The sequence below is a fragment of the Ziziphus jujuba genome, chromosome 2 (assembly GCF_031755915.1).
Source record: "Ziziphus jujuba cultivar Dongzao chromosome 2, ASM3175591v1".
NCBI classification, from domain to species: Eukaryota; Viridiplantae; Streptophyta; class Magnoliopsida; order Rosales; family Rhamnaceae; genus Ziziphus; species Ziziphus jujuba.
This window is the reverse complement of record NC_083380.1, coordinates 9,241,758-9,269,207: the sequence shown is the minus strand read 5'-3', so window position 1 is coordinate 9,269,207 and position 27,450 is coordinate 9,241,758. Positions and strand designations below refer to the sequence as shown.

At 35.2% G+C, this 27,450-nt stretch overlaps 6 protein-coding genes across 7 annotated transcripts; 3 read left to right on the top strand and 3 right to left on the bottom strand.

Moving 5' to 3' along the window:
* The first annotated feature begins 69 nt into the window (after nt 1-69).
* Nucleotides 70-5,204, top strand: LOC107418188 (protein ACTIVITY OF BC1 COMPLEX KINASE 8, chloroplastic). The gene is made up of 12 exons (XM_025073274.3): nt 70-580; nt 711-839; nt 1,260-1,454; nt 1,557-1,604; nt 1,672-1,800; nt 2,574-2,698; nt 3,151-3,261; nt 3,408-3,516; nt 3,801-3,919; nt 4,280-4,433; nt 4,546-4,690; nt 4,847-5,204. Exons 1-12 carry the CDS (start codon nt 458-460, stop codon nt 4,909-4,911), a joined length of 1,452 nt encoding a protein of 483 aa, XP_024929042.2. The 5' UTR covers nt 70-457; the 3' UTR covers nt 4,912-5,204.
* Nucleotides 5,205-5,542: 338 nt separating this feature from the next.
* LOC107418204 (uncharacterized) lies at nt 5,543-7,367 on the top strand. 2 transcript variants are annotated; one of them, XM_016026884.4, is made up of 2 exons: nt 5,543-5,918; nt 6,704-7,367. In XM_016026884.4, exons 1-2 carry the CDS (start codon nt 5,828-5,830, stop codon nt 7,174-7,176), a joined length of 564 nt encoding a protein of 187 aa, XP_015882370.2. In that variant the 5' UTR covers nt 5,543-5,827; the 3' UTR covers nt 7,177-7,367. The 2 variants fall into 2 exon arrangements, with proteins under 2 accessions (XP_015882370.2, XP_024929043.2); XM_025073275.3 differs by lacking the exon at nt 5,543-5,918 and adding an exon at nt 6,150-6,411.
* A 342-nt stretch (nt 7,368-7,709) lies between these two features.
* Nucleotides 7,710-10,142, bottom strand: LOC107418203 (nucleoside diphosphate kinase 2, chloroplastic). Its single transcript, XM_016026883.4, has 7 exons — nt 9,858-10,142; nt 9,603-9,659; nt 9,154-9,240; nt 8,642-8,722; nt 8,375-8,487; nt 8,189-8,238; nt 7,710-8,051 (listed from the first exon to the last, which is right to left on the bottom strand). The coding sequence occupies exons 1-7, from the start codon at nt 10,101-10,103 to the stop codon at nt 7,984-7,986; spliced, it is 702 nt and encodes a 233-aa protein (XP_015882369.2). The 5' UTR covers nt 10,104-10,142; the 3' UTR covers nt 7,710-7,983.
* Nucleotides 10,143-11,300: 1,158 nt separating this feature from the next.
* On the bottom strand, nt 11,301-13,245 carry LOC107418113 (GRAS family protein RAD1). The gene has a single exon (XM_016026792.4). The coding sequence runs from the start codon at nt 13,147-13,149 to the stop codon at nt 11,524-11,526; it is 1,626 nt and encodes a 541-aa protein (XP_015882278.1). The 5' UTR covers nt 13,150-13,245; the 3' UTR covers nt 11,301-11,523.
* Nucleotides 13,246-16,727: 3,482 nt separating this feature from the next.
* On the bottom strand, nt 16,728-17,298 carry LOC107418177 (uncharacterized). Its single transcript, XM_016026851.4, has one exon. It carries the CDS (start codon nt 17,131-17,133, stop codon nt 16,927-16,929), a length of 207 nt encoding a protein of 68 aa, XP_015882337.1. The 5' UTR covers nt 17,134-17,298; the 3' UTR covers nt 16,728-16,926.
* Nucleotides 17,299-23,826: 6,528 nt separating this feature from the next.
* Nucleotides 23,827-26,847, top strand: LOC107418185 (glyceraldehyde-3-phosphate dehydrogenase, cytosolic-like). The gene is given in 12 exon segments (NM_001323870.1): nt 23,827-23,836; nt 23,987-24,010; nt 24,147-24,247; nt 24,407-24,522; nt 24,629-24,728; nt 25,184-25,330; nt 25,425-25,485; nt 25,607-25,704; nt 25,874-26,016; nt 26,219-26,302; nt 26,592-26,681; nt 26,802-26,847. Coding segments are annotated over 12 exon segments (1,020 nt in total).
* Nucleotides 26,848-27,450: the final 603 nt, after the last annotated feature.

Sequence of the window (27,450 nt, the reverse complement as noted above, 5' to 3'; positions counted from 1 at the left end):
AAGAAAGATATAATTCACCCAAAAAAGAAAAAAGAAAGAAAGAAAGAAATAAATAGACCATTTTTTTTTTTTTTTCCGGGGTAAATGAGGATAAAGAACACTCGACTATCTCTCATCGAGTAGAGCTTTTTCAAAACTAGGTGGGGACATGATATTTGGGGATACAAGCCTTGGAAGCCACGCATTTAAGCCATTTCCGCAAACTCTTTTTGCAGTTTTCAGTGGACAACGAGCGCTCCATGTTTGTTATTGCAATATTGGTGGGATATGGCTTTGAATTCTCAACCGCACCATACCAAGTAACTGACAAATTGATTGCTCATTTTGAGGCCTACCCATCAGCTGATAAGCTATCCACTTTGGTTTTGTACCTCGTCGCTGTTAGAAATGGGTTAACAAGGAAAAGCAGAACCACCAAAAACCACCATTGACAACATTAATAACAACAACAAGCCCAATGCTCCCTTTGCCTCCCCTCGATTTCAAAGATGTCCAGGAACGCTTCGCTACCCATTTTAGGCCTTTACAACGCTCTTTTCAATTCTGGGCACGAGCTGTTGATATCTATACTGGCTACAAGGTCATTCTCTCTCTCTCTCTCTCTCTATATATATATATATATATATATATGCACATACTTGCTTTATAGCTCGAGAATTGCTGTGGCTCAAATTATTTGTTTGATGGGATTTATTTGGGTTTTTGGGCAGGCTTTTCAGCTTCGAGTTAGTTTTGTGAAAGATGTGCAGAAGCAAGAGCAAATGTGGGAAAGGCAGCATGAGGTGGCGGCTGAGAAGATATATGCTATGTGCTACGACCTTGGTGGTTTTTTCCTCAAGGTACTTCTGGATTTCCTTTCTATTTAGTTTTATATGGTTCATTGGTCGTTTGAATTTGGTTTCAATTTACTGATTAACCTTTCTATTTTTTCTTTTACATACTATCTGCTGCTTATTTGAAAATGGATTGTTTGTCTAGGTTCTTGATTTTGGATTATATTTCTAGGTTGTTGATTTTGGATTATATTTGTTTTACTTCCAAATGGAGTCATATATGGGTTTAATTAAGTTGAAATATAGAGTGTCAAAGAAAATAGTTAATGGAATGAGTTGGATTAATTGCTTATTCTCTCTGTTCCTTTGTTAATTAGTATTTTCCTTTATGGTCATTTTGGGATGTTATCGTTAAATTACCATTAATGGTTTGTGTTTGTAACTTCTGTGCTGCATATCAACATATCTTGGACTGTTTTAAATTAGATCGCCCAAATTATTGGGAAGCCAGACCTGGCCCCAGCTGCGTGGGTGAGAAGGCTTGTTACACTGTATGATCAAGCTCCTCCAACCCCTTTTAATGCCGTCCAAAGTGTGCTAGAGAAGGAGTTTGGTAAAAGTGTTGGGGAAATATTTGAAAGATTTGATGTGGATCCTCTTGGTTCTGCTTCAATTGCACAGGTACTTTTTTATGAATGTGAATTTTAAGTTTGTGGTATATATATATATATATATATATATACATGTATATATTTCTGAATATATGATTTCTGTTCAAATTAGGTTCACCGAGCAAGACTGAAAGGTGATAAGAGTGATATCGTCGTCAAGGTGAGGGAAATTGACAACTGTTGCATCTTAATGTCTGTGAAACTCTGACTTTTTGTGTTTACACTAGGTGCAACATCCTGGAGTTCAGGAGCTGATGATGACGGATATCCATAACTTGCAAGCTTTTGCTTTATACATGCAGAAGACAGATATCAAATTTGATCTGTACTCTATAACTAAAGAAATCGAAAAGCAGGTTTACATGATTTCTGAATTCGTTTTCTTAGTATATCACTGGTATTGTGTTTCCTTCATTGTTATCTGCCTTATTTTCTTTATTGATAGGTTTTTCCTGATTGCTGCAAGCCTGTTACCTTGAGGTCCATAACACAAACACATGCACGCACACACACCCTCTTACCTCAAATTTTACCCAACCCACCTTAAAGAAATAAATACTAAACCCCCAAATCCTGATGAAAGTGGGATATGTTCCCAGATCTCATGTGAAGTCTAAAAAATTAACCAACTAAGCTAGTCATCACCCTAAAAGTGTCTACCTATATTCAAAGTGTAAAGTATGTTATATCCCATTATTTGTTATTTGCAACTATAGCATTTGCTAGTTGAATGAGGACATTTTGAATGCGATTGTGATCTCTGTCTCTTACTTGCGGATTGGTATATATTCAATACTATTACAGCCTATTCATTAGTAGTAGCAGTAGTCTTTGTTATTTCGCCTATAAAGGGGCCTTAAAGGGCTTACCGATGAAATCAAAGCTACTTTTGTTTTTGAGATCAGGAACATCACATTGAACTTATATAGGGAAAGAAAAATATCATTTTAAGGCTTCACTTGATGTAATATAAGCATATCTCCTTTCTTTTTTAATTGATTGTTGTAAAATATTGGTGAATCTCTATGCTTCATATTTTCCGCTGATGGAAGCTTTCTCATGTTGGATGACTTATTGAATTCAATAACAAGTGTTGGATTGTAATTTTCCTTCATTTATGCTAGTTAAGATTGGATATGAATTCGACTTCGTGAGGGAAGCCAATGCTATGGAAAAAATTCGACGTTTTTTGTTTGAGAATAACAAAAAGCCTCCTGTTTTGGTGCCACGGGTGGTGCGAAACTTGGTCACTAGGTTTGTGCTGCCTTACTCCAGTTTAATACAGTCAGAATTTGCAAATGTGGTCTAGGATGAGAGATATTGGTCCTTATCGGTGTGCATATCTTTATATTACTGACTGTGCTGAAAATGGTATTTAAGAAAACAACTATTTTTGGTCTTATAATAAACAAGTTATTTGAATGTATAACACTAGCATCATCCTGTGTTTGTGTGTTATAGCCTATAGGAGATTAACTTTCAGTAGTTGAGTATTTCCATAAATGTATGCGCTCCAAAAGATACCTTTTTGTTTTTTCCCTCTGTGTGTGTGTGTGAAAGAAAAAAAGGAAAAGAAAGAAACTGTTTTGGGTCTTGAACCTCAAGTTAGTTATTCGAATGTATTCAGTTACAATGTTTCATTTCTGGTACTGTAAGTTCATTTGATAAACTATTTATTGATAAAGTTGTTTCTTTTTAATTGTTAGGAGGGTCTTGGTGATGGAATATATTGATGGAATTCCAATCATGGATCTTGGTAACGAAATAGCAAAAAGGGGCATAAACCCTGATAGTAGGATAGCAGTGGCGGCAAAGCAGTAAGGCCTTAGACTAAAATTTTGGCACAGTTTCACTAATAATCTTTTTCTTAAGGCACTGACAGAGACAGTAACAATTAGTTGCTGGGTTACTTTTGTCATTAGGATTGCAAGCATGATTCGCATTTATTTTCCTGAAAATGCAGGAACATCCTTAAGAGTTTAACTATAGCATACGGACAAATGATTTTGAAGGATGGCTACTTCCATGCAGATCCCCATCCTGGAAATATCTTGATCTGTAAAGGCTCAGAGGCAAGTGAAACCAATATATATGTCCTGTTTTTACCTTCCTAGCACAGTTTTTAGTACTGTTATATGTTTTCACACATCACTAACCAGAATGCTATTTTAAATTAATAGCCTTTTTTTTTTTTTTCCCGGTGAAATAAAATTAAAATTTAATAGCTTATATTGTCTATATGATATCAAAAGAATTTGAACATTTTGTAGATAACTACATATATGGTTTTAAAGATCTGCTTTTTCATGTGAAACCATCTTAAAAGCCTAATTGTGGTCATTTTTCTGCAAAACAGGTGGCGTTGCTAGACTATGGGCAAGTGAAGGATCTCCCTGACAGTTTGAGGCTTGGTTATGCTAATCTTGTCCTTGCGATTGCAGATGATGACCCTGTAAAAGCATCAGAGAGCTACAGGTACTAAATGTTATCCAAGTGAGTTGGTTTTTATGATTCCTGTAAGTTACTGTTCGGTTGCCAATATGGGAAGAGAAACTATGGCTGGAGATGGTGAGCTAGGAACTTTACAGTGATGCTGGTGGTACTCCTGAAGATATGAATGAAGACTTGCTTTATCATTCATTTTAAGTTTTAACTGAATGCTTGATTGGATATTGGTGGTTGGTAATTTGACCAGCTTGGGTTATGTGAAATAAGGGCTTAATTTAATTAAAGAACAACTATTTTCTTTTATCTTTTCTATTCATGTTCCATAATTTGCTTAGATATTTTGGGATTTAACTTATCCATAGGTAATTATATTATTCCATTTTATAGGGAGCTGGGGATAGAGACTGTAAGCAACTGTAAAAATGAACAGCAGGAATTGTTTAGGTTGGCACAGACAATGTTCGATACGAAATTACCCCCTGGAGTTACGATGCTACAACCTTTTGCTGAGGAATCTTCAATTAAAAAAATTGGTGTTCAGGTAGGTTTTCAGACTCTTACATACGATAAATACTATCACTTTTTTAGAAAGTCTACTTCTCTTGTTCTTGAACATTAAGACATATTTACCTTATTGTGCTTGTCCATTTTAGTCCTTTCCAGAGGAATTGTTTTCTGTACTCCGGACTGTACATTTGCTGAGAGGTCTGAGTGTTGGTTTGGGAATCAACTACTCATGTGCAGAACAATGGAGACCTTTTGCGGAAGAAGCTTTGTATCGTGCTGGGAGGTTACCAGGTATTTCATTCAAATTCATAAGCTAAAGAAAATCAGGGACATGGTACATTGCTTGGCAAGATAATCATATCCTTGGATCCTCACGATTATAATTCACCCAAATATTTCTTCTTCTAATTTTCCACATTTTAACATGCTGATTTGGTACTATTTCAGGTAAGAATATAAAGCCTAGAGTCCATAGACGCGGTTTTATAAGAAGATTATTTAGGAAAACCTGATCGACCAGTTTTGATAGTAATGCTGATATAGCATACATACATAAACGACATTCTTATCCTTGGTGTTAAAATTATTTTTCTAGAAGGGAAAAGAATATTCTATTTACCAGTTGCATAGAGTCTGTATCTTAGCTACCACAAGCTCTTGTATGGCGTTGTAATGCAGTTTTAGGGTGTTAAAAACTGCATGAAGTAAGAAGAAAACTGGCCACAGTTCTTTGGTTTGTTGATGATACTGTCTTGGGCATTATTTGAGACTAAATAGAACCAACTTCTGTTTGTGATTTTCTGTATATTTTTTGACAAAAATTTTTATCTTTGTTTTATGTTGGGATTTCGTTTGTCTTTTTTTCTTTCTTATCAATTTGCTTCTATACCGCCTTAAAATTTATAAAGAGCATGTCCTAAATGGTCAAGTAAAGCTTCTTCAAGCAAAACAGAAATTTTTACCATAAAAAAAATAAAATAAAATAAAAACAAACAGACAATCAAGTGGGTTCTGTCAAAACTAGATAGTTGGGATTTCAACATGGTCAAAAAACCAAAATGAATGGAGATGAATGGCTAATTTGATACAAATGGGGTGTGCATAGAGTCGGTTTTGTGTTGCAAATAGAATAGAGTTGGTTTTGACAAATGGACTATTGGGCCAAGGCCCAAACTAAACCAAATACCCTAGGTAAGGGCTTGAGCCCAAGACAGCAATTCTAAATTGGGCCGAAAAAGATTGAACAATAGTTGGAAACGAAAGCCGAAAATCAGAAAAGAGTGCTGAGCAAGCTTTCCCGCGCTGGTTTTTGTTTTGTGCCGCGCTTTCACTACTTTTCCATCTGTTTTCAAAAACAGAATTTAGATCTGAGGGAGTGAGAGAGAGAAAAAAAAATAAAATTTGCAGAATCGGAGAGAGAAGAAAGAGATGTTTGGGAGGATAAGAGCATCGTCTTCTTCTTCTTCGTTGGAGAGACCGCCTTCCAAGATTCTCAAAGACGATTCTCTCTCCATTTACGGTAATCTAATCCTTCTTCTCCTCCATTTTTTTTTTTTAAAACGGGTCGGGTTGGTTCTGGTTCTAACACGTTACCCATCAACCCGACAGGCAACCCGTTTGTGATTCCCCGAAACCGTGTACATCTATCTGCTTTTGATTATCGGTTTGGATTGGCTCGGTTTCTCGGTTCAAGCCTCCACCAACAATTAAGTCGATTTCGATCATCGAATTATAATGTACAGAAAAAGAAGGGAAAAAAAATATAAAATTCTAACCCTACAAAATTGTAAATTAGGAATTTTTACAGTTTTTTTAGCATAATTTGAGCGCAAATCTATTCATTTTGCATCGTAATTTTTCAATTGCCTTGAATATTTCATGAATTCTTTGTGCCAATTTTTGAGGAAATTATAAAAGAAGCTGATTTTGAGTACTAGAAAATCGTTTGAATCATTGTTCTTCCGAGGATTATGGTTCCTGAAGTTGAATTTTTGATTGCTTTTGAGCAATGGGTGAGTCCTTGAATGGATAATTAAGATCAAATTCGACTTTGTAAGCTAAAATTTCCAAAGTAGATTCAAAGTTTTTCATGGCGATTCTCTCTAATTCTGGGGTTCCATTCGTTGCACTCGCTATGTATTTGATAATATTCCTCAGAGTGCAAGGTCAAACGTTTGCGACAGCATTTCTTATGGGAGAAAAACTGACTTGTTTACCACATCACAAATTGCAATGAAATTATTCCTGAAGCAAATGCGATGGGATATTATTGTTAACAGAATTACCCTTTTTGTTTTGTTGCAGAATCCACTCTTATGAAGCTTAAACTTGGTTCTCAACGCAGTTTGAACTCACCCTCGAATGAGGCAGGGGAAATAGATACCGAGGAATCCGAGTCGATGCAGATGGAGGCAAATTGTCCTTCTTCAACTAAGTCTTCACAGGAAGGTCTAGAGTTTGTAAGCTCTCCCAATGAGGAAGAGGTAATGGCAGTAGATACAGATTGTTATTCACCGAGAACCAAACCATGTTATACGGGTTGTCATTCAATGGGGAGCTCAAAACAGCATCACAAAAGGACTATTTCGGTTCTTTACTTGTTTTCTAAATTTAGGAATGCTCAAAATGCTAATAGTTCATCATCAGTGGATTCAATTGAAATAGAGAAAGACTACCTTGTTAGTGTTTCTCCAAGTTTTGGCAGTTGCTCATCTCATAGCACAGAACAACAATTTGAAAGGGAATTTGTCAGTTCTTTATCTGTTGGCAATATGTGAGCTCAGAAATGACCTGAAGATGTATGAGTGTGGAAGATTTTCCATCTGGTCTTTAATGGTTATTCGGAGAAGATAAATATAGGATTTGATCATTCATGACTGGTGGGATTTCAATTGTCTGCTGTAATTTTACACCCTAAAAAGGGGAATGCTTAATAATTCCCGGTTTTATGTTTTGTTTTTCATGTTTATTTTGAGTTCGCGATAGTTATCTTGTTGAATTGAAAAAAAAGACAGCATTTTGCATCCATCTGGCTCAGTGATACCATACAAAGAAAATGAGAGGAAAGAAAAGCCATTGCTGCCAAAATGGATATAAAGTAAGAGGGAATTAGATTGAACTTCCACAATGTTAAGAGGAGTTTTTAAATTTGGTTTCTGTTGTTCCTTGCTGCTCAGCACTAGAAAATGCTCAAAAAGTTAAGCCAGAATGATAATAATGGTGGACACTGTAAATTAGGATCTAAAATGAAAAGATAATAATATATTTTGATGAAATATGTCTCCCAACTAAATTATGAATTAAATTCAGATTATAAAAGAAGACTCTTGCTTGAATTCATTATTTCAATCGATACTGGGGCTTATGCAGCCTAACTTCCAAGCTCCATGTCACATGTACAACAGTACAACAAAGAGGAGAAGTTTCTAATAACTAGAAGCAATTAATAGCAAATAGAGAACATATATATCCAAAATGTTTTGTCTCAAAATCAGAGATGCTACTTGCCAAATAGAAGATACAGGCGCCCAGAACCACCCTTCCAAAATTGCACGCCTCTGTAGTTTTGAGCTTTCAGTGAAAGACTACTCTATTAACCATGGTTCCTGAGTAGGAGTCCACTGGATTATTTCACCCTCCTTGAACCAGAGAGCTGAAAAGTACATATAATGGGGGAGAGAGAGTTAATAGAAGGGAGAGGTGGGAATGCTTAAGCATTGGCGAAAACAAGTGTGTCTCCGACAAATTCTACACAGAAATACAATATACCACCACTAGTGAAGGTCTTACCTATTTCACGGTTGCCATTCTCAGGGCTGTCACTCCCATGAACCACATTCCTGCCAAGATGTTCACATAACATCATGTTTCGTCATAATTCAATTACTATCAAGGGTAAAAAGACACTTGTATGCAACAAAATGAAATTTCATCATGTACAAATAACTCATCAGATACCAAGCATCAAGAGTATACCTTCCTGTTTGAACAGCAAGGTCACCTCTAATAGTTCCTGGTTCAGCCTGAAGAGGATTTGTAGACCCTATAAGCTTACGGGCTGATGCCACAACACCAACACCTTCCCATGCCTTACTAGCATTGCAACATTATCAGAATCATAGACATAAGACCCAAAAATACCTAGATTCAATATCCACTGCTTTTATCATGGTGTACACCAACAAAAAAAGGGGGAAAAAAAAAATGATAACAAGTAAAGAAAGAGAAGAATGTGAATCATACCATGCACACAACGGGACCTGATGTAATATACTCAATTAGTTTAGGGAAGAATGATTTGGCCTTGAGATCTTTATAATGTTCCTGTAGCAACAGAAGTTAGAAAAAGGACATAAAATTAATACATAATTGAAAGAAGTCTAAAAGCTATGGAAAGCAACCATTAGATGGGATATCAAATCAATTTGGTTAAACTCAGGATGCGAAATCATTGAGCAATATTAATGCCTAATTGTATAGGCATAATAAGTATCCAGTCTCTTCAGTGTATGACTCAAGCTCTCTTTTTTTGTTTCTTTCGCACTTAAATTTTCTGTCGTTCTGTATCTTAGCAACACATTCTCTGACCACTAACAAATGCCGTTTATCTCGTTACAAAATGTGGGACCAAAAGTGTATAACAGGAGTTGCTACAGTTCTCCAGCATCTACTAGACTAGCATTAGCACGTACTTAAGAAAGAAGTTGGTTTTGGCACTTCTTCTAACCAAAAATGAAGTATGATCATCGACTAACCTCTGCCAACTCTCTGGGGCACTGGAAAAGCTTCAAGCCAGTCAATTTAAATCCCTTCTTCTCGAACCTCGAAATTATTTCTCCAACCTGAATCAAATCAACCCATATAGAGAAAACTTTGTTACTTTGAATGCCAAGACAAATTTCCATAGCTCATCAGATACTTCTCCATTCTGTTGCTGATAAAGCATAGTAGACAAGGTAAAGTCTTATGCCGAGAAAAAGTAAATAAAAAAGTAAACAAGGTTAACCCTTTACCAAGCCATCCAATGCAAATTAAAATTCAAGGTGTTTGTGTCTTCAGGTCCCAAACTAAAGAAATATAGAATATAAAATTCAACCAAAATTTGAAATTTCTTACACAGTAATAAATTTTCTGAGCAACCCAACAGAATATAGAACATAACAATTACACCAACAAAAAAGGAAGAAAGAAAAGAAAGACTTGCCAAACCACGTTGAACTCCGTCTGGTTTCACCATTATATAAGTTTGTTCAACATTTTCCTGCACATAAACATGAAATTGCCCATAATTCCATCTGGGTTTTTCAAACATTGAAAAGGGCCAAAAAAAAAAAAAAAAAAAAATCTTACATGTTCTATCCAAATTTCCAGACCGCACTAAAATTAACAAAATGGAAAAAAATGCAAGTTGCAAAATTTGCAGCCAAAAAGTGAAAAGCGGATGGAGAAAGAAACATACCAAGGCAGCAACCAAATGGGGAAGGAAGATACGGGATTTGGTACGGAGTTTGGCATGGGGACGAGATAGGCAATATGAGAAAAGATGGGAAGTAGAAGGGAATGCAGCTAAGTGGTGGTGATGTCGAGAATAACGAATGGTGGGGTTGTGGGTGTAGGATAAGCTGCAAATTCTCTCAGAAGATGAGCGTGTAATAGATGAGGAAAGACATGGACTTCCTCCTCCAAACACCGCCAGAGCCTCCATTTTTTTCTCTCCTGTGTCTCTCTCTTTCCTCCGACACGTGATTATTACATACTAAAATTTTCCATAAGGACTTAAATTACTAAAATACCCTCACACTCTGTAACTATATATAGTTTTTTTTAGGGCCGGGGCAAAACCCGACCCAAACCGACCAACCTGCTCGAACCGAACTATTTGGGTCGGTTTGGGTTGGTTTTTAACTGTTAAACGGGTCGGTTTGGTTACATATGTATTGAACCCGTGGTTTTCGGTTCGGGTTACGGGTGGGTAGAAAATTTACCCAACCCAAACCGAACCGACCCATAATAATCCAAAGGTGAAGGTTTAGTCATGAAATATGCATGAGGTCCAAACTGGCCCAAACCAAAAATACAAAAAATTGGGCTGAAAGTGAAGCTCATCATAAGGCCCAAACCGACCTAAACCAAAAATAAAAAAATTTGGGCCGAAGCCCATCAGAAAGCCCAACCCAACCCAACCCAGCCCAACCCGTGAACCCAATCCAAACCGAAAAATATTCATTCGGTTCGGTTCGGTTTGGGTTGAATGTAACGGTCAGTTCGGTTCGGTTTTGTACCCAACCCAAACCGAATCGGTCGGTTCGGTTTAAAAAAGATCACAAAACCGAACCGAGCCCACCCCTAGTTTTTTTAGCCTTAGAAATTCACTAAAAATAATGCTTTTTAATTTGTTAAATATTCTTGAGTTTGTTTAAAAAGTCATATTTTTTTTATTCCAAGAATTTGTCCTATAAATATGCCTTGCAGAGAGAGTCAAAAAGTTTGTGTTTGTGATATTTCTGTAAAAGTTTGTGTTTATATGATATTTCTGTACTACAAGCATGACATGCTTTTTCAAGGCCACGCTTGAAATTGAAAATCCTTTGGTTTTAATAAAACTTATGATCATTAAAGAAATTGAAAATATTTTGGACTTTATACTAGAGCAAATGTGTTACTGAATCCTTTAGATATTATTACAAAGCAAACAAATTCAAGCTTGGCTTTTCAGCTTTTATCAGACAAAAAGCAATGTTGAAAAGCTACAAAACTGGAAATTAAGCCTTGGCAGTGAGTTTTAGTCGTTAAAGAATGAAAGAAATGTTAAATATGTACAACTTAAGACCTAACACACATATGCACACCAAATCACAAAAGGGGCTTCCTCTTTTATTTCCATCTGTGTGGATCACCCAAATAGCATAGCATATTCAAAGCCACTTATTTCTCACTCCAAACTTAAAAAAGACTTTGTGCTCGCTAATTTTGGGGCATACCACCTTAATCACAAATCAGAAGCCAATAAACACGACATTTTTAACACACAAAGGCAAACCCATTTCTCTTCACCAGGAAAAGTATTCAGATTATTTTATTGGGACCTGCTGCATAAAATCTGAATTGGGTCAACAAGAAGAACTCTAGCATTTCCAGCAAGAAGCAGCTATAATGGGCTTTGATTTCCAACCAAGAACCAAACATCCTTTCTCTTCAACAATTGTGAAACCCTCACAGGCCTTGATATTTTCAAGCCATTGTTTGGCTTCAGCTATCATCTTGATTGGTGAACCTTGAAAACCTGCCCTGCTCATCCTTCTCCTCCATTGGTCCACCCTCTCATGCCTCTCCACCCTTGCTGGTCCTTCACAGCTAATGATATTCTTTATCTCCTCAGCAAAGTAAAACTGCTCTATTTTGGCTCTCCTTGTATCATATTTAGGAAGCATTGCATCCAAAGAATCAAATATTGCAGAGTAATAATGCAAGGCTTCCATGAACCTCCCAAGGAAAAAAGGTCCATTATGGCTTGAATCTTGTTCCACAAGAACCAAGACTTTTGGTGAAAGTTCATGAACCATTTGAAGAACAGAGTTCAAAGCTCCTCTACTCTCTTTCACCACACAATGCAGCTGAAGAATGCTGTTGACAACCAAAACTTCACCTTCAAACCGTTTGATATCTTTCGGCTGGAGGTTTTCCAAGTTGCTTTCCACCACAGAGAATTCCAAATTCATTCCCAAACTGTTTGCATAAGCTTCAAGCTCATCTCCAATGATTCGGAACCTGTCAACACAGAGTCCAACAGCTGTAATCCGAATCCGGCGAGGTGGTTGTTGTTGGCCACCTGAACCGGAACGGTTGGCGAGGCTTTGTAAAAGCTCACGCCATTGATGTCCAAGTGGTAAAGCAAGTGTCATACCCAAGTCCACCACATGAACATAACTCTCTCCCTCAAAGGCTTCCAATATTGCTGAATTGGCCACAAAATGACCAAACTTAATATGTGGACAAATTTCATACACGAGGCGCAAAGCCTCTTCTTTCTTCGCCGAACCAACATCCATTAAATTCATTGCAGGTGATACAAAACCAACAGCTCCGAGCGGGTTAACCATAGCTAAACGATCAGCTAAGCCTTGAACGAAGCACGAAGCTACACGTTGGAACGACGAGCCAAACACCAAAGCATTAGACCTCAGCTCAGATAGCAGAAGAGAAGCATGAGACTTGTCTCGGCAAGCCACTGCTTCAGCACAAGCAATGAGGAGCTGGACAAGCCTCATACCATCAGTACCACCCCTGTCTTCTGTACCGGATTCTTCTCTATTGATCATGGCGGCCGCAGCCTCTTCCACGGCTTCGGCCGCCAGATACCTTTGAGTATAAGTCCATATATGATCTCGGAACTGAAGCCGTGGCAAACTATTCAAACTGCTTGTGCTATTGCTGCGGCACATGTTGCAGCTGCTGATGCTCATGTTGCTGCTGCCATTGCTGCCACCACTGCTCCCACGGCTATAAAAACTGCTGTTGCTGTTGCTTGATATTGATTCGGCCATGCTCATGACACGTTTATGTCTCTTATGATTCTGGATTTCGTCGCAGAAAGGTAAAATCATAGTAGAATCATTTTCTTCCAGTATTGGCATATATGGATATGGATAATAAGCCATGGCTGATAAGCTCAGATCAAGATTGCTCAGACTTTCGGCCATTCCTTGTTCGAAGAACTGAATTTTTGACAGCATGTTATGTCTAGGAGCCATTTCTTGATCTTAAATTTGTGTTTTCTTCTAAAGTATATTCAACATAGCCCTGAGAAGAACCCTTTGTTGCTTAATTAGGTTGATCTATATAGAGAACGTCAGGCGGGGTTTGCAATGCTTGGTTAATGTTGTTTGAAGACCAACCAAAAAAAAAAAAAAAAAAAAAAAAAAAAAAAAAAGGAGCTTTAAGCTGCATAAAATATAAATGTCTTCTTTAAAAGTTACATAGTCATAAAAATAAAAATAGCATCGACCAATCAAATTCAAGGCTTCTTATTTTATTTTATTTTATTTTATTTTTATAGTCACACTCCAAGAGTTTTGGGTTGTATATTCTTGTTTCTCATCTACCCATGTTGCTGCAATTTTTTATTTTTTTATATGCTGCAAATGAAAAAAAATACCATTCAAGCTTATATCATTTTCTACATTGTCCATAAAATTCCTCCTAAAACTATACCCTTTTATTTATTTTTTATTTTTTTCTTTTACCTCTTTTAATCCTTTTTACTCTATTGCAGATATTTTCCTCGGTGGATTCATAACCGACTGGAATCTAAGATTGATAACCCCAATGAAATATTAGAAAAACAATTGATTCACCAAGCTTTTTGGAAGATTTGAATGAGAGAGACAAGGTTAAAATTACTTAGTGTAAGGGAATTTTAATCTGTCATAGGTATAAAACAGAAAACAAGACCTTAGAAGCACAATGTGATTCATTTTACTGCTTAGGCATTTTTATTGTTTCATAAAAATAGGAAGAAAAAAAAATGTTGTTTCCTGGTATAGAATACTGTCATCAATGTGAATTAAGATTCTATACACCATATGACAGCTACAGTAAGAGAAAGTCCAGCAAAGACCAGGAAAATAGTGGGGTCTTCCATGTAAGAATGTGAACACAATTACCTTATGAATTTTGCATATGGGGTTTGCATTCATTTGTTGCCGGCATGCATAAACAATGAGAAAAAGACAACCATATAAGTGCAAAGAAGTTCATTGAGTCCTTTACGCTTCTAATTTGTATGTTTCTAGAATTCTTTTTTATATTTTAATCCTATATAAAAAAAAATAAAAAAAAATAAAACAATTTCAACATGGAATTTTCAATTTTTCCCATAAAATATCTTGTTCGATATAATCTGTGTAGCATATTCAAATGCTTCCTAGACTGCTAACAAGAACTAAGCTCTTGTACAAATTCTTCTGCTTGATTAGACAATATGTGACTGTCTTAGACCATCATCTACTACCAGACAGCAGGGAAGTTTGGTCAGCCAGAAAATGTTTGTGTTGTATTAATTTCCAGCATATTCTTCTCAATGCAACAACGAAAAACTTTCGGTCATTTGCAAAGAACGGAAAATTATTGAATATAGAATGGAAAATTTTCTTGATGATGCCTTGGATGTTTGGCAAACGAGAACCGAAATGAGACAACTAAGAGTTGTGTTTTTTAGTGTTTACAAAATGAAGAAAGCTAAATTTATCCGAAAAGCTTAGGTGAAATAAGTGTTATTTAGATAAATAAACCGGAAAGGAATAGAAACATTCGAAGTGCAATAGTTTTTTTGTCCATGTTTGTCTTCACCCTATTAAGAAAATAATTTTTCCCACATTGATTTGGTTAATGTAAACCAAGATCAAATGCACTTTTGTCATTGGCTGTTAAGTAAAACGAGTATGGATTAAAGTATACAGCATGGGAAAATCAGAAAATTTGATTTAATATAACGAATCCGAGGTTAAGTTTTTGGTCCTAAGTGAGTTCTATACTAAAACGGAGTCCCATAACGGTAAGTTTTTGCAAAAACCCGAAAAACAACCATACCCTTTTAAGACCCTGGCTCTAATACATAGATTGGATTATAATATTATAAGTTTGAATGGTATACTAAAATCCATATGGCTAGTATCTATCGATCACACTCAATTGGGCTTTGTGGGCGAGATCTTGTTTATGCACAATTTCAAAGTAATGATATTTTGAGATTCAAAACAAAGGTTACTATATTATCAAACACTTGAAATCATTACCAAAATTGGTTCAAGTAAAATTAAAAAGTTGTGATGCATTGTCTTGCTTCTAATTCCATTTATGATGCCGTCTCCTAATAAACAGCAAGAAAACTTTAAAAATTTCCAAGGTATAGGGTGGCCTGCATATATATATAAAAATAATAATAATAATAAATTAACAAATAAATAAATAAAGCCTAACTATATTAATAATGCCCTGCCACCCCCTTTTCCTTTATAAATGTTCAATGCCTGATCTGGGCTACATTCTTAAACTTCTGGCCTGCACTCTTAAACTTCCAAGTCCGGCCCGTCATGTCGTTTGTTGATGTTATTTGCTTTTCTCTGTCGCTTTCCCCTTTTCAGAGAGGTGAAAAAAAGATCATAATGGTCTGATTCCAACATTATAATTCATATTTATTTAATTACAATTAAATTTAAAGAGTTTTGCTAATATATTCTTAAGTATCAAACATAAGACATTTATTTTAGAATTTTCCTGATTGGGATTCATATAACATGTGAAGAGTCATACTATTGGTATTTAATATTTATTTTTTGAACGTAAAAAGCAATAATATTTTTGGACCAGAACAATTGTAGTGCAGTGAACTGACACGTGGTCTATCCCCAAGAACCGCTTGTTATTAAATTGCACACCCCGTTTTCTTCACCTGTAGAACATGTCTGTTTTGTATTTTTGTACTCTGTATTTTTATTGGTTGATACTACTAAGCTCAAGTCGTGGAATGGGAATTGGTGTGATGAACTGTGACATATGTCAGTGGGGACTTGATCAAACATTTGGACAAAACTTGATTGAAACGTACACCAGCTGCTTGTGGAAAGGTGCATGTGATTTCTTTGGTCATTGATAGGAACCAATATATACTCCATACCCCACATGCCTTTGCTTCCACAATGATTCAGTGATTTGATCATAAAATTGATGTCATTTTTGTTTCACAAGGATAATGGTTTTATTTGAATCGAGGTGTTATGAAAGTATATATATTATGAAATCCAAATAAGTGGGGTCAGAATATATTGTTTATTTACTTTTAAATTATAAGACGTCGAAGAATCCAAATAAATGAGTCAATATATACTATCTATCTAGGTGTAGATTTTGGATAGATTGAAAAATTCAAATAAGTGGGTCGTGGTAATCTTCTATCAAAGCAGTAGATTTTGGCATAAAAGTAGATGGGTCTTAATATCCTCATGAAACATAATTTAAGTAAAACTTCATCAGGTCTTGTGCTCTCTAACAAACTTGGTATTTCAATGTGTAAAGGCTGAGGTGTAACTTCACAGCTATGTGTTTTAGCTCGTGCCTAAAAGAAGGATGGGAAACTATCATACATCAAGATTTTATTAAAACAGAAGTCTTGGTTACGGAACAGCAGAATCTTCAAATGGTTTAACAGTGGCTAGTTCCCTTCGCAGTTGATGTTTTCTTTAGACAACTATAAAGTTTCCATGTAAACAAACACAGAGCTTAATTTGATACAGTTTCAAATTTTCCATACAGAAGAAAAGGAGCAACAGCATAAGAAATATGTGAGGAAAGATATATAAAGTAGAAGTTTTTAACTCACACCAAGAAGAAAAGCAGGACAGGAACAGAAATTAAAAAGTTACATTATAAGGACTAGCTGCTTAATAGGGAATTTGAGAGAGAGAGGGATATATAACAACTACAACTATTAAGCTATATATATATATATATATATATGATACTCTATATTTCTACAAATTTGAAGGAGCACAAGCAATACAAGCAAGCAAGAGAATGGCAGTGGAAACACCATCCTCTTCAAGATTGGAACTGCTTCTCTTGAATTTGACAGCTTTTCCTTTGTTGCACTGTATTTGTTTCTGCAGCTGTTGCTGGTGATGCTGCTGCTGCTCTTTTTGCTGCTTCTTTTTCATTGCTTCTTCCATTTTAGACACCATATCTTTGAGAAAATTTTAAGAACCTTATGAAACTCTTTGGAGTAAACTTTCAGGAGGGAGAGAGAGAGAGAGAGAGAGAGAGAGAGAGAGAGAGAGAGAGAATATCTAAAGAGAGATTTGGGTTTTGATTTAGGAGGAGAGGAGCATGCATGGGAACATCCATACATGCACTTCCTCATTTTATAGCCTTCAGTAGTACCAAAATGCCCTTGGTTTCTGCAAGTTTTTTCACTTTTAATACTCCTTAGCAGGCTCCAGTTTTCAAGATAGAATTTTAGGACTTTTAACTTCCAAAAAAAAATAATAATAATAAGTATTTTATGCATGTGGGGTTGGTCCATAATTGCATATGTTTCCTTTTTCAAGCATATATGTTTCAGCTACAGATCTTACAGACATGGGTTTATCCCTAAAGCACACACAGATCCCAATCTAACACTCAAAACCCAAACATCCCCCCTAGACACATACACTCTTTTAAGTCCCTCAAACTTCTGAAGAAAATTCAACAAGAAAAAGGGAAGAGTACACTTAAAACCAAGAATTAAGTACAAAACAACAAAAATCAAGCCAAGGTAACTGTAAAAGAAAGTGAAATTGAAATCATACACACACAAAAATAAATAAATAAATAAATACTTTCTTAATTCTTTTAATTGCGTTGGATTGAATTGTAAGGACAATTAGTCTACTAGTTGACCACACAAGATGGAAGCAAAACCTAGTCAAAATCACGACAGTTTTACTTTAGAAGCAGCACAATTTGTTTAAGACTATTATTAATCATAGTCAGAATCGAGTTTACTTTAAGTGCTTTGTAATCATAGTCAGAATTGAGTTTACTTTAAGTGCTTTGTTTAAGCATTAATCTGCAAACTAGATCACATGGAAATAAATACTTTAATAAATCATGTTTTCTTTTATTTAGTCATTGCTGTTTTATTAACATAAATACAAAACTCACAAGTATCATTACAGCTGCAAAAGATTTGGCAAAAAAATGAATCATATTATTTTAAGCAGCTAACTAGACTTATCATATATGGTTCAGACTTAAACTAATTAATCATTTAACAAGGACAAAAACTCTATAAATAGCTAGCATAATCAACCTAGAATTATGAATATTTGAATACTTTTTTCTTTTTCTTTTTCTTTTTTTGTTTGAAAGACAAGGTCAAATTGTAATAATTTTGCAACTAGGTCCCTCTTGCAGAGTTTTTTGCCCCAGTTAGTCTTTGTCTTGACTCTTTTGAGTGTAAGAGCTCTTCATGTGCAAACCCATGTGAGCATGTGTGCATGTTATCATCATCTTCACGACTGACCCACTTCTTTTAGGACCAAAGTTTCTTACTTTTCTATGGATAGGACTTTCAGATTTATGACTCTTACTGTTATAATTTTTGTCCTACATATTTTTGGTCTTCATTTTCTTGTACCTTACAGAAACTACTCAGTGAGAAAAGTGGTCCAACTTATTAAAAAATTTAATTTCCTTGCACCTAAAAATAGTGTTTGATCTAGGAATGAGAAGACTTTCTCTACTATCAATGTAGTATCACAAAAATGTCATTTCAGTACATATATTTTCCAGCTTATCCCATCAGAGAAGGCTTAGAAAATAAGACAATAAGAAAGAAGTGCATGCATGAATTTTCCATCTCGAGCATTTGGTAGGTGTACTAAGCGAACTTTAAGAATTGCCTTGTTTTCTTTTTTTTTTTTTTTTTTTTTTTTTGCATGAAGTGTCATGTGCCTTTCAACCACTAAAAAAAGAAAAAGAAAAAAGAGATAATGATAATAAAATTATATTCTTTCCTGATGAACAATGATGGACTTCTTTTTATAGATGTTTAATCTCAGCAGGGCTAGCTCTAGCATTGATATTAGCCACATAAAATATCGAAATGATTTTTGTATTGAATATGAGAATAAACAATTATTGGTTAGATCATGGTGGCTAATTATTGCTAACCCAAATACAAAAAAAGAAGCACCCTAATCAGATCTGCTTCAATACTACCAAGCAGCTCTATTTTGTATTAGATTACTCTAAAATCTGGCTTTGCTTGAATAATGTGCCATGGAAATAAAAAGAAAACCTATTGGATTAACAAAATATTTCAAATGCAGTTTCTTGTATCTGATTTGATCATTATTTCAAACACATTACAACTCAAGAGAAATCAAAAGATTGCTGTGCAGTTTTTGAAAGTTTTATGTGTGAATTTGTATTGAAGATATAGTAAAGAACAAATTATCAAAAAATATCCGCATGGAAAATTTCTTCTTGATTTCTAAAGTAGCTTGATTTGCTTCCCTCTACAGTACAAAATTGATATTATCTATCAAACTCTCAAAGTAACAGATTAAGATAGAGTGTGGAATTATATGGGATTGTTATTGTTAATATATTGTCTAACAATATTAAGAGGGACAAAGCATTAACTATTAGCACTCTCAATCAATGAAATGCAAGTGGGCCAAGATATATAAGTTCATGTTTGTTGTGGTTGAAAGAGACAAAAACAATCCCTTAAAGATGATTCATGAATCGTCAAAGCTATTAGTTCTTAGCACAATAATTCTGAGTTCTATTCCCACATTAATTTTAAAAAATTAAAAAAATAAAAAATAAAAAGAGAAAAAGAAAGAGACAAAAACAGTTGAAGGAGATGATGGGCATTGAACCCATAATCCTGAGCAAGCAGGAGGACCATATTTTGAGAAAATGGGATGTTGGCCATATTGAAAACAAGCCACTTTGGTTGGCTTCAAACATCAAAAAGAACGTAAAAATTTATGGGAATCCCTTTGACCCCCACATTATTTGATTGAGCCAAATCCATTCATCTTTATATAAAACTAATTAAGCATTTCTTTGTGAAGTCCTAAGTCTTTCTTCCTTCACTTTGTTTTTCTTTTGGTTGGACACCAAAATACAGTTTGACACTACAGACTGGATCTTTGTCTTCCTATATACCTAGTATTTCTCCCTGTATTAAACCTTTATTAAGTTGCTCTACTGGCTCCATGATTGACTATGATTAGAGTACCTACCTACCTTTTGAATTTTGATGTATAAGATTCTCTGCAAGTCTGAATCTTTGTTTTCATTTTCATTCCAGCATAGGATTTTCATCTGTATATATAGGCCATTCCAAAAGTTACAGCTGTTTGTACAGCTTATCGCATAAAAAAAAGTATAAAAGCGTGTCAGCTTGAAATTTGAATGAATAAGATATGGCTAAGAATTTTGTTTCATTTTTTTTTTTTTTTCATTTTCACTTAATTAATGCAGTTTACAAAGTGGTATATGGAGCATATTGTCTATATGGTCAAGGACATCTCACGTGGCATAGTCATCTTATCCACAATAACATATTTCTTATTTGTTTTTTTTTTTAAAAAAAAAACAATAAAAAAGAAGTTTCAAACTGGGGAAAATAAATTAATTAGGATTTGGGCCTTAAATTGACCGAGTGCAAATGATGAAACACTAATGTATATTAGACCCAAAATGGACTCTGGATCATCCTACAAAAGTTTTCTCTCTAGGCCCAATATAATATCCAGTTTGGGCTGGTACGGTTCACGTTGGACCGGTTTTCGTGTAAAATAGACATTAGCTTCCCTGGGTGCTGCTCAAGGGCCTAGAATACCACATTCATAAAATTTTGATTTGACGGGCGACTTTGCGGTGTTCAACATTCAATCATATGTTTCAGCGAAAAAAAAAAAAAAAAAAAAACATTCAATCATATGAATTTCACAGATTATATTACTGGAATTACATGTATAATCCGGTGTTGAATATCTATCATAACATTGGGATATTATCCATTATAGTAGGATTATAAACTTATGAATAAAAATGAAACTAAAAAACTAAAAATTTATTGTCTAATCAATAAGAAGAGAAAAGAAGAAAGTTTACAGAGAAAGGAATTTCAAACCCAATGGAACCAAACATTTTTATATGCAATTTGAGGTCAGAAATGTAGCTATTTTGCAAGGCCAAAATAAAATAGATATTTAATTATCTGCGATTTGTCCATTAATGTCTACCTCTCAATATGCTTGAGGCTTTGAGGAGGTCAAAAGCTGCCAAAACAAGCAAGATAGAGATGAAACATCCAAATGAATATGCTATCTTCTACCTGTTTCTTTATTTATCCAGCGTCACTTCACCTACTTTCTAAGGTTTTCCTTCCTTAACTGTTAGGTGTGAGAAGCTGAGAAGCTCATGAAATACCATTAAAACTCCTACCTGTTTTCCCACCAACCCAATAGCCCACAATATGAGTAAAAAAATAAAAAAATGAAAAATAAAAAGCTGGTTTTGTTGGTTGGGAACTTTATACTTTCACATGTTACAAGCTTTTATCCATAAATATAATCACAATAAAAGCTTGTCATTATTTAAATAATAGATTTTTTTCGATAAATAGCCACCTTATAACTCCATTTTAGAAAAATAGCAAAATTTTTTTTTTTAAAAACTAGCCACATTGGAACAAAAATATTCTTGATAAAATTGAAAATTACGCAAAAGATTTTTTTTTTACCCTTTCCTTTCTTCCTCTAGACAGCCGTTCATGGGGTTTCTACACAGCTGTTCGTGGAGTTTCTCTAAGGTCATTCTTTGCATCTCATCGCCTCTCACTCTCATTTTTTTGTATTTTCTCATATCTCAAACTAAAATCAGGTAAAAATTTTATCTTTTTTCTTATTAGATGAAAGTAAGGAAATATGTGTTTTTTTTGTTTTTTCGAATATGTGTTTTTTTTGTTTTTTCTCTTTCTCTTTTTTCTTGTAAGTTTTATTAGTTTAGGGTTTTTTAAGCTTTTTATTTGATATGGGTATGCAAGAAATTAATTTATGAGATGTTATATGTGATTTTAAAGATACTTAGGTGGCATATGATTTGAAAATGGGAGAAATTTTGTGTAAAACTAAAAAATCGCGAAAAACAGTAAAAACGGAGGAAATTTGACGAAAAAGATGAACTTCTGTCAATTTCCTCCAATTTGTCAGTTTTCGCAAAATTTCCGCCAATTTTCCGCCAGTTTTCCGCCAGTTTCAGCCAATTTTCCGTCAATTTTCTGCCAGTTCATGGAAAATGGCGCTGCTTCTAAAGGAAAAGAGAAAATGGCGCTATTGGTGTGCTTCTAAAGGGAAAGGGAAAATGACGCTGCTTCTAAAGGGAAAGGGAAAATGGCACGGCTGGTGTGTTTTTTGCTAGAAATGAAAATGGCGCTGCTGATGTGTTTCTAAAGGGAAAGAGAAAGCTTTGTGTTTATGCTCTAGTTCTGTTTCGAAAGGAAAAGGGAATGGAGGAAAAAAAAAAACCCCAAAAACAACAAACTAAAACAAAGTTGCATTTCGATAGAGAAAATAGATCAAAAAAAAAAGTACAAAAGGGTATTTTGGTCCTGATGTACTAAAAGGTGGTTATTTTTAAAAAAAAAAATTTTTTTTGCTATTTTTCTAAAATGAAGTTGTAAAGTGGCTATTTTTCGTAAAAACCATTTAATAATTTCCTTTAAAATAATGGGATTGATTTGGTTAGATAGATCCATTCCTTCCAAATGAAAACAAATGATATCATATTGGATTTGATCACTCTACCAATTCCATATATATTTGTTTGACTAAAAATTATATACACAATTCAAACATGGTAAAGATTTCACAAGTGATACACAATTTCATATTGAACTTGAAAAGAAAACAAAAGTTAATAATTTTAAGATGAAAATGGGCTTTTTTTGACATTTACCCAAACGATACATTTTGTTGTCAACCATAAAGAAGAATACTCGAGAACCTTCATTTTCACTTTTATTCAACAACTCATGCCGGGTCGGGCTCGGATCTATTTGATACTGTTGGTCCAAAACATGACAAACACTTGTCATTATTTCATAGCTTGCTTTAAAATGTGCATATTTGAAGTTGAAGTTGAATATTACACAAAAAAAGTTCATAGTTTTAAAATAGAAATTGGAATTTTTTTCATTTTTTTGACGTTTACACAAATAATCTAGGATATAAATTACAATTTTTTTATTCTTTTTTTTGTCAACCAAACATTATTACATTTGACAACGATAAAGGAGGTGAGGGATTCAAAATTCAAAATGAACCCTTGAATATTGCATTGAACGAAGAATACTCGTGAACCTTCACTTTTAATCAAGAATTTGGGCCGGGTCGGGCTGGATAGATGTAATAGATGTGGTCCAAAACACGACTGGGCCAAAACAGTGATGTCAGAAAAGCCATCTGTCCACCAAGTGGCGAGCCCTCGAGTCCATTTCTAAGTGACGTGGGTGGCCTTTAATGTTTTGCTCTCGCACAGGCCTCCGCAAATCAACAACCACCACATCTCAAAAACAACGTCTTGACCACACATACTTTCTCATAAAATCCAACGGCTAATGTCTCTTTACTTTAATCTGACGGTGGAGATACGATCAGCGCAGCCCGAAGTAACGTAGATGTCGGCAAAATCTAGAACGCAGTCACCGATCATTCCGGTCTTCGGTCTTCTTCCTATTTTTTATTTGTTAAAAACCCTAAATAAGTTTCATTTGACGCCCACCTCACTCTCTCACTCTCTCACCTTCTCACTTCTGCTCTTCTTTTGCTCGAAAGTTTCTCGATCCAAGTCTACGCTCTTCTGCAATCATGTCTAGCGGTTGCTATTTTTGTCTGACTTTATTTATTTATTTACTTAATTTATCATTTTGTTTGTGATCTAAATTTTTATTTTTATTTTTATTTTTTTTTAATTTTTTTAATTTTTTTTGTTCTTGTTTTGGTGGGTTTTTCGATGATCTATTTTCAGGAAAGATCAAGATCGGAATCAACGGTTAGTTTCGATTTTCATTTTTTTTTTAATGAATGATTTTATTTGCTTCTGTGTTTTTTATTCGGATCTAATTATTTAATTATCTTTATATTTTTTTTTTGGGTTAAATATTATGGAAAATGAACGAACTATATAGGTTTCGGAAGGATCGGTAGGTTGGTTGCTAGGGTTGCACTTCAGAGAGACGATATCGAAATCAAAGCTATTAACGATCCCTTCATTGATGTCAATTACATGGTATTTGTTCCTTTCCTTGATTTTCTTTTCCGTTTTTTTACTTTATTTGAGTTTAGTAGAGGATAGATCTGAGCCGTCTGATTGGACTACTCCCCCCCGCGGCGGCGGGATCGCTTACGGAATAGTGTTTTTTTTTTTTAATTTGTTTTTTGGGTGTAGACCTATATGTTCAAGTATGACAGTGTCCACGGTCAATGGAAGCATCATGATCTCAAGGTTAAGGACAATAAGACCCTTCTCTTCGGTGAAAAGTCCGTCACTGTTCATGCCTGCAGGTATATAGCATAAGTCCAATTTTCCGATCTTTTTTTTCTATAAGAAAAAAAAATTATTTGGGAAAAAATGGTTTGAACTGCTCTGTGTGGTTGCTTGCTATTGTAGGAACCCAGAGGAGATCCCATGGGCCGAGAGTGGAGCTGAGTACATCGTTGAGTCTACTGGAGTTTTCACTGACAAGGACAAGGCTGCTGCTCATCTAAAGGTATGCAGCTTTTATTAATTTTTGGCTGCACGGCTATAGTATTTATTGTTTCGATATTCGGCTTGCTTTGTTTAGTTCAGTGGTGGTGGTGGGCTGGAAAGTAAACTTTTTCTGTTCGCTGTTATGGGCTTTTATTTGCGACTCAACTTATTAAATGTTGGGCCATTTCTTGTCTACATGTTCTTTTGTTTACTTGTGGAGGTTTTTGCGTGCACATGCTACATTTGCATTCATATGTCATCTATCCACGCTCACTTTAGTTAGGACTCATGGATTATGTATATGTATGTAATTTGAATGTTTGTACTTTAATAAACAAAAGAATAGAAGACTTGGTTGTTAAATTAATCAATGATTAAAGCTAATTATTGGTTAAAACCTACGTCGAAGAGAGATTGTATGATGTTTGCAATTTCGTATACCTTATAGGAGTTCAATTTGTTTATAATTCCCAGGGTGGTGCAAAGAAGGTCATTATCTCAGCCCCTAGCAAGGATGCTCCCATGTTTGTTGTGGGTGTCAACGAGCATGAGTACAAGCCAGAGCTTAATATCATTTCTAATGCTAGCTGCACTACCAACTGTCTTGCCCCACTTGCCAAGGTTAAACTTTGTCTTGATAGTTAAGGATTAATTTTTAAAGGGACTTGTAATTGATGGGTTAATAATCTTGGTTTTTAATTTCCTTGTTTTTCAGGTCATCAATGATAAATTCGGAATTATTGAGGGTCTGATGACGACTGTTCACTCGATCACTGGTGGGTTTTTTAGTATTTTTTTTATTTTATTTTTTTTTTTGGGTTTTTCCCCGTGTGATGCAGCTTTGGGTTTTGTTTATAAACTCATTTTCTATAAACCACTTCGCTTTTCTGTTTTCAGCCACTCAAAAAACTGTTGATGGACCTTCCAGCAAGGACTGGAGAGGTGGAAGAGCTGCTTCATTCAACATCATTCCTAGCAGCACTGGAGCTGCTAAGGTACAAGAAATTTTAGCATGTTTGCGATGATATGACTTGGCTGCCTTTGTTTCTGGTTCTATGGGTGTTTTGAATTGTACATACTCCGAACAGTTCTTTACTATGTTGAATTATTAATCATTTGCTGTGTGTCATAATGAACGCTTATCTTGAATTTTGTTATGTGAAGGCTGTAGGGAAAGTGCTGCCCTCATTGAACGGGAAACTGACTGGAATGGCTTTCCGTGTTCCTACTGTTGATGTTTCGGTGGTTGACCTCACGGTGAGGCTCTCTAAGCCTGCTACCTATGAGCAAATCAAAGCTGCTATCAAGTAAGGATGTGGATCAAGTTTTGTAATGGATTTTCTTTCTTTTCATTTTTATAGTTAGGTTTTTTTTTTTCATCAGCTCTAGTCGCTACTGGTTCACCATGTTGCAATTAGTTTTTCATGGTTGCTACGATTTATTAATCGTGGGGATTTTTCTGTGGTTTTCTTTATCATGTTCCTTATGATATGTGTGGTGTTTAATCAGGGAGGAGTCGGAGGGGAAAGTGAAGGGAATCTTGGGTTACACCGAGGATGACGTGGTTTCCACTGACTTTGTTGGTGACAACAGGTATGGTTGGATGCCAAATTATTTAGTTGCCTATCCAAAAGTTTTTGGGCGTTACCAGCCATACATTTGGGATGCGGGCCTTATGTTACATGTTCTTATGCTAAAGTTGATTGATATCGATTAATCAGCTGCCCAAAAAAAAAAAAAAAAAAAAACTTTTTTAGTTTTATCTTTAATTTTTGTCCCTTGGGGTAGCAAATAGCCCATTGTTGGTTTATCATTTGTGCATTTTGCTCTCTATCATTTCTTTGTACTAATAATCATACAATGCTTTGTTGGTTGTGTACAGGTCAAGCATTTTTGATGCCAAGGCTGGAATTGCTTTGAACGACACATTTGTCAAGTTGGTAGCATGGTATGACAACGAGTGGGGTTACAGGTAATCTACATCACATATGTTTTCTCACTTCGTAAATTTCATCTTTTTTACCCACAAGTGTTCGTGAAAAATCTTTTCTGCCAGATTGATTAAACCCTGATCCTTTCTGTGATATTGCAGCACCCGAGTTGTTGACTTGATTCGCCACGTTGCACTTGCCAAGTGAAGACAGTTGCACTTGCCAAGTGAAGACAGCAAGACTAGCTCACAATGATAAATGTTAATGGAGTTGCTGCCTGTTTGGTTACTAGTCTTCTGGTTCATGGTTAGGAAAAAACAATATGGCCTAAGAGCGATAATAAAAAGAGATGTTTCTATATAAAAACTACTTGGGTGTTTCACCAAGTATCTGTATCCTAGAGTCTTTTAGGATCGGTGTGTTGGTGGGGACAATAGATTTATATCCCCTTCCATGTTTTTGTTTTCAAGAAAGTTGAAATCTGTATTGTCTTTTACCCATTGTGTTTTTGCGGAATTTTTAATCAAGCAGAGGATGATTCTCTTATCTACTCTTTTTATCATGGTTTGGGAATTGTGGCTGACATATGCTAGTTTCTTGATTAAGTTTTGAGAAAAATCTAAAAGAAGCTTTTTAGGTGGGTTTGGTACTAGTCATTTTTAAAGTTGAAATAAGGCCTGAGAATATTCGTAATTTTGGCATGTGCTAAAGGGTTTTGGCGTATTTGTTAGGTGAGATTAGAGTTGGTTTTTGTTCTTCAGAAATATCACAAAGTAAATATCCTTGTTCTGGATTGTGATATGCAAATTA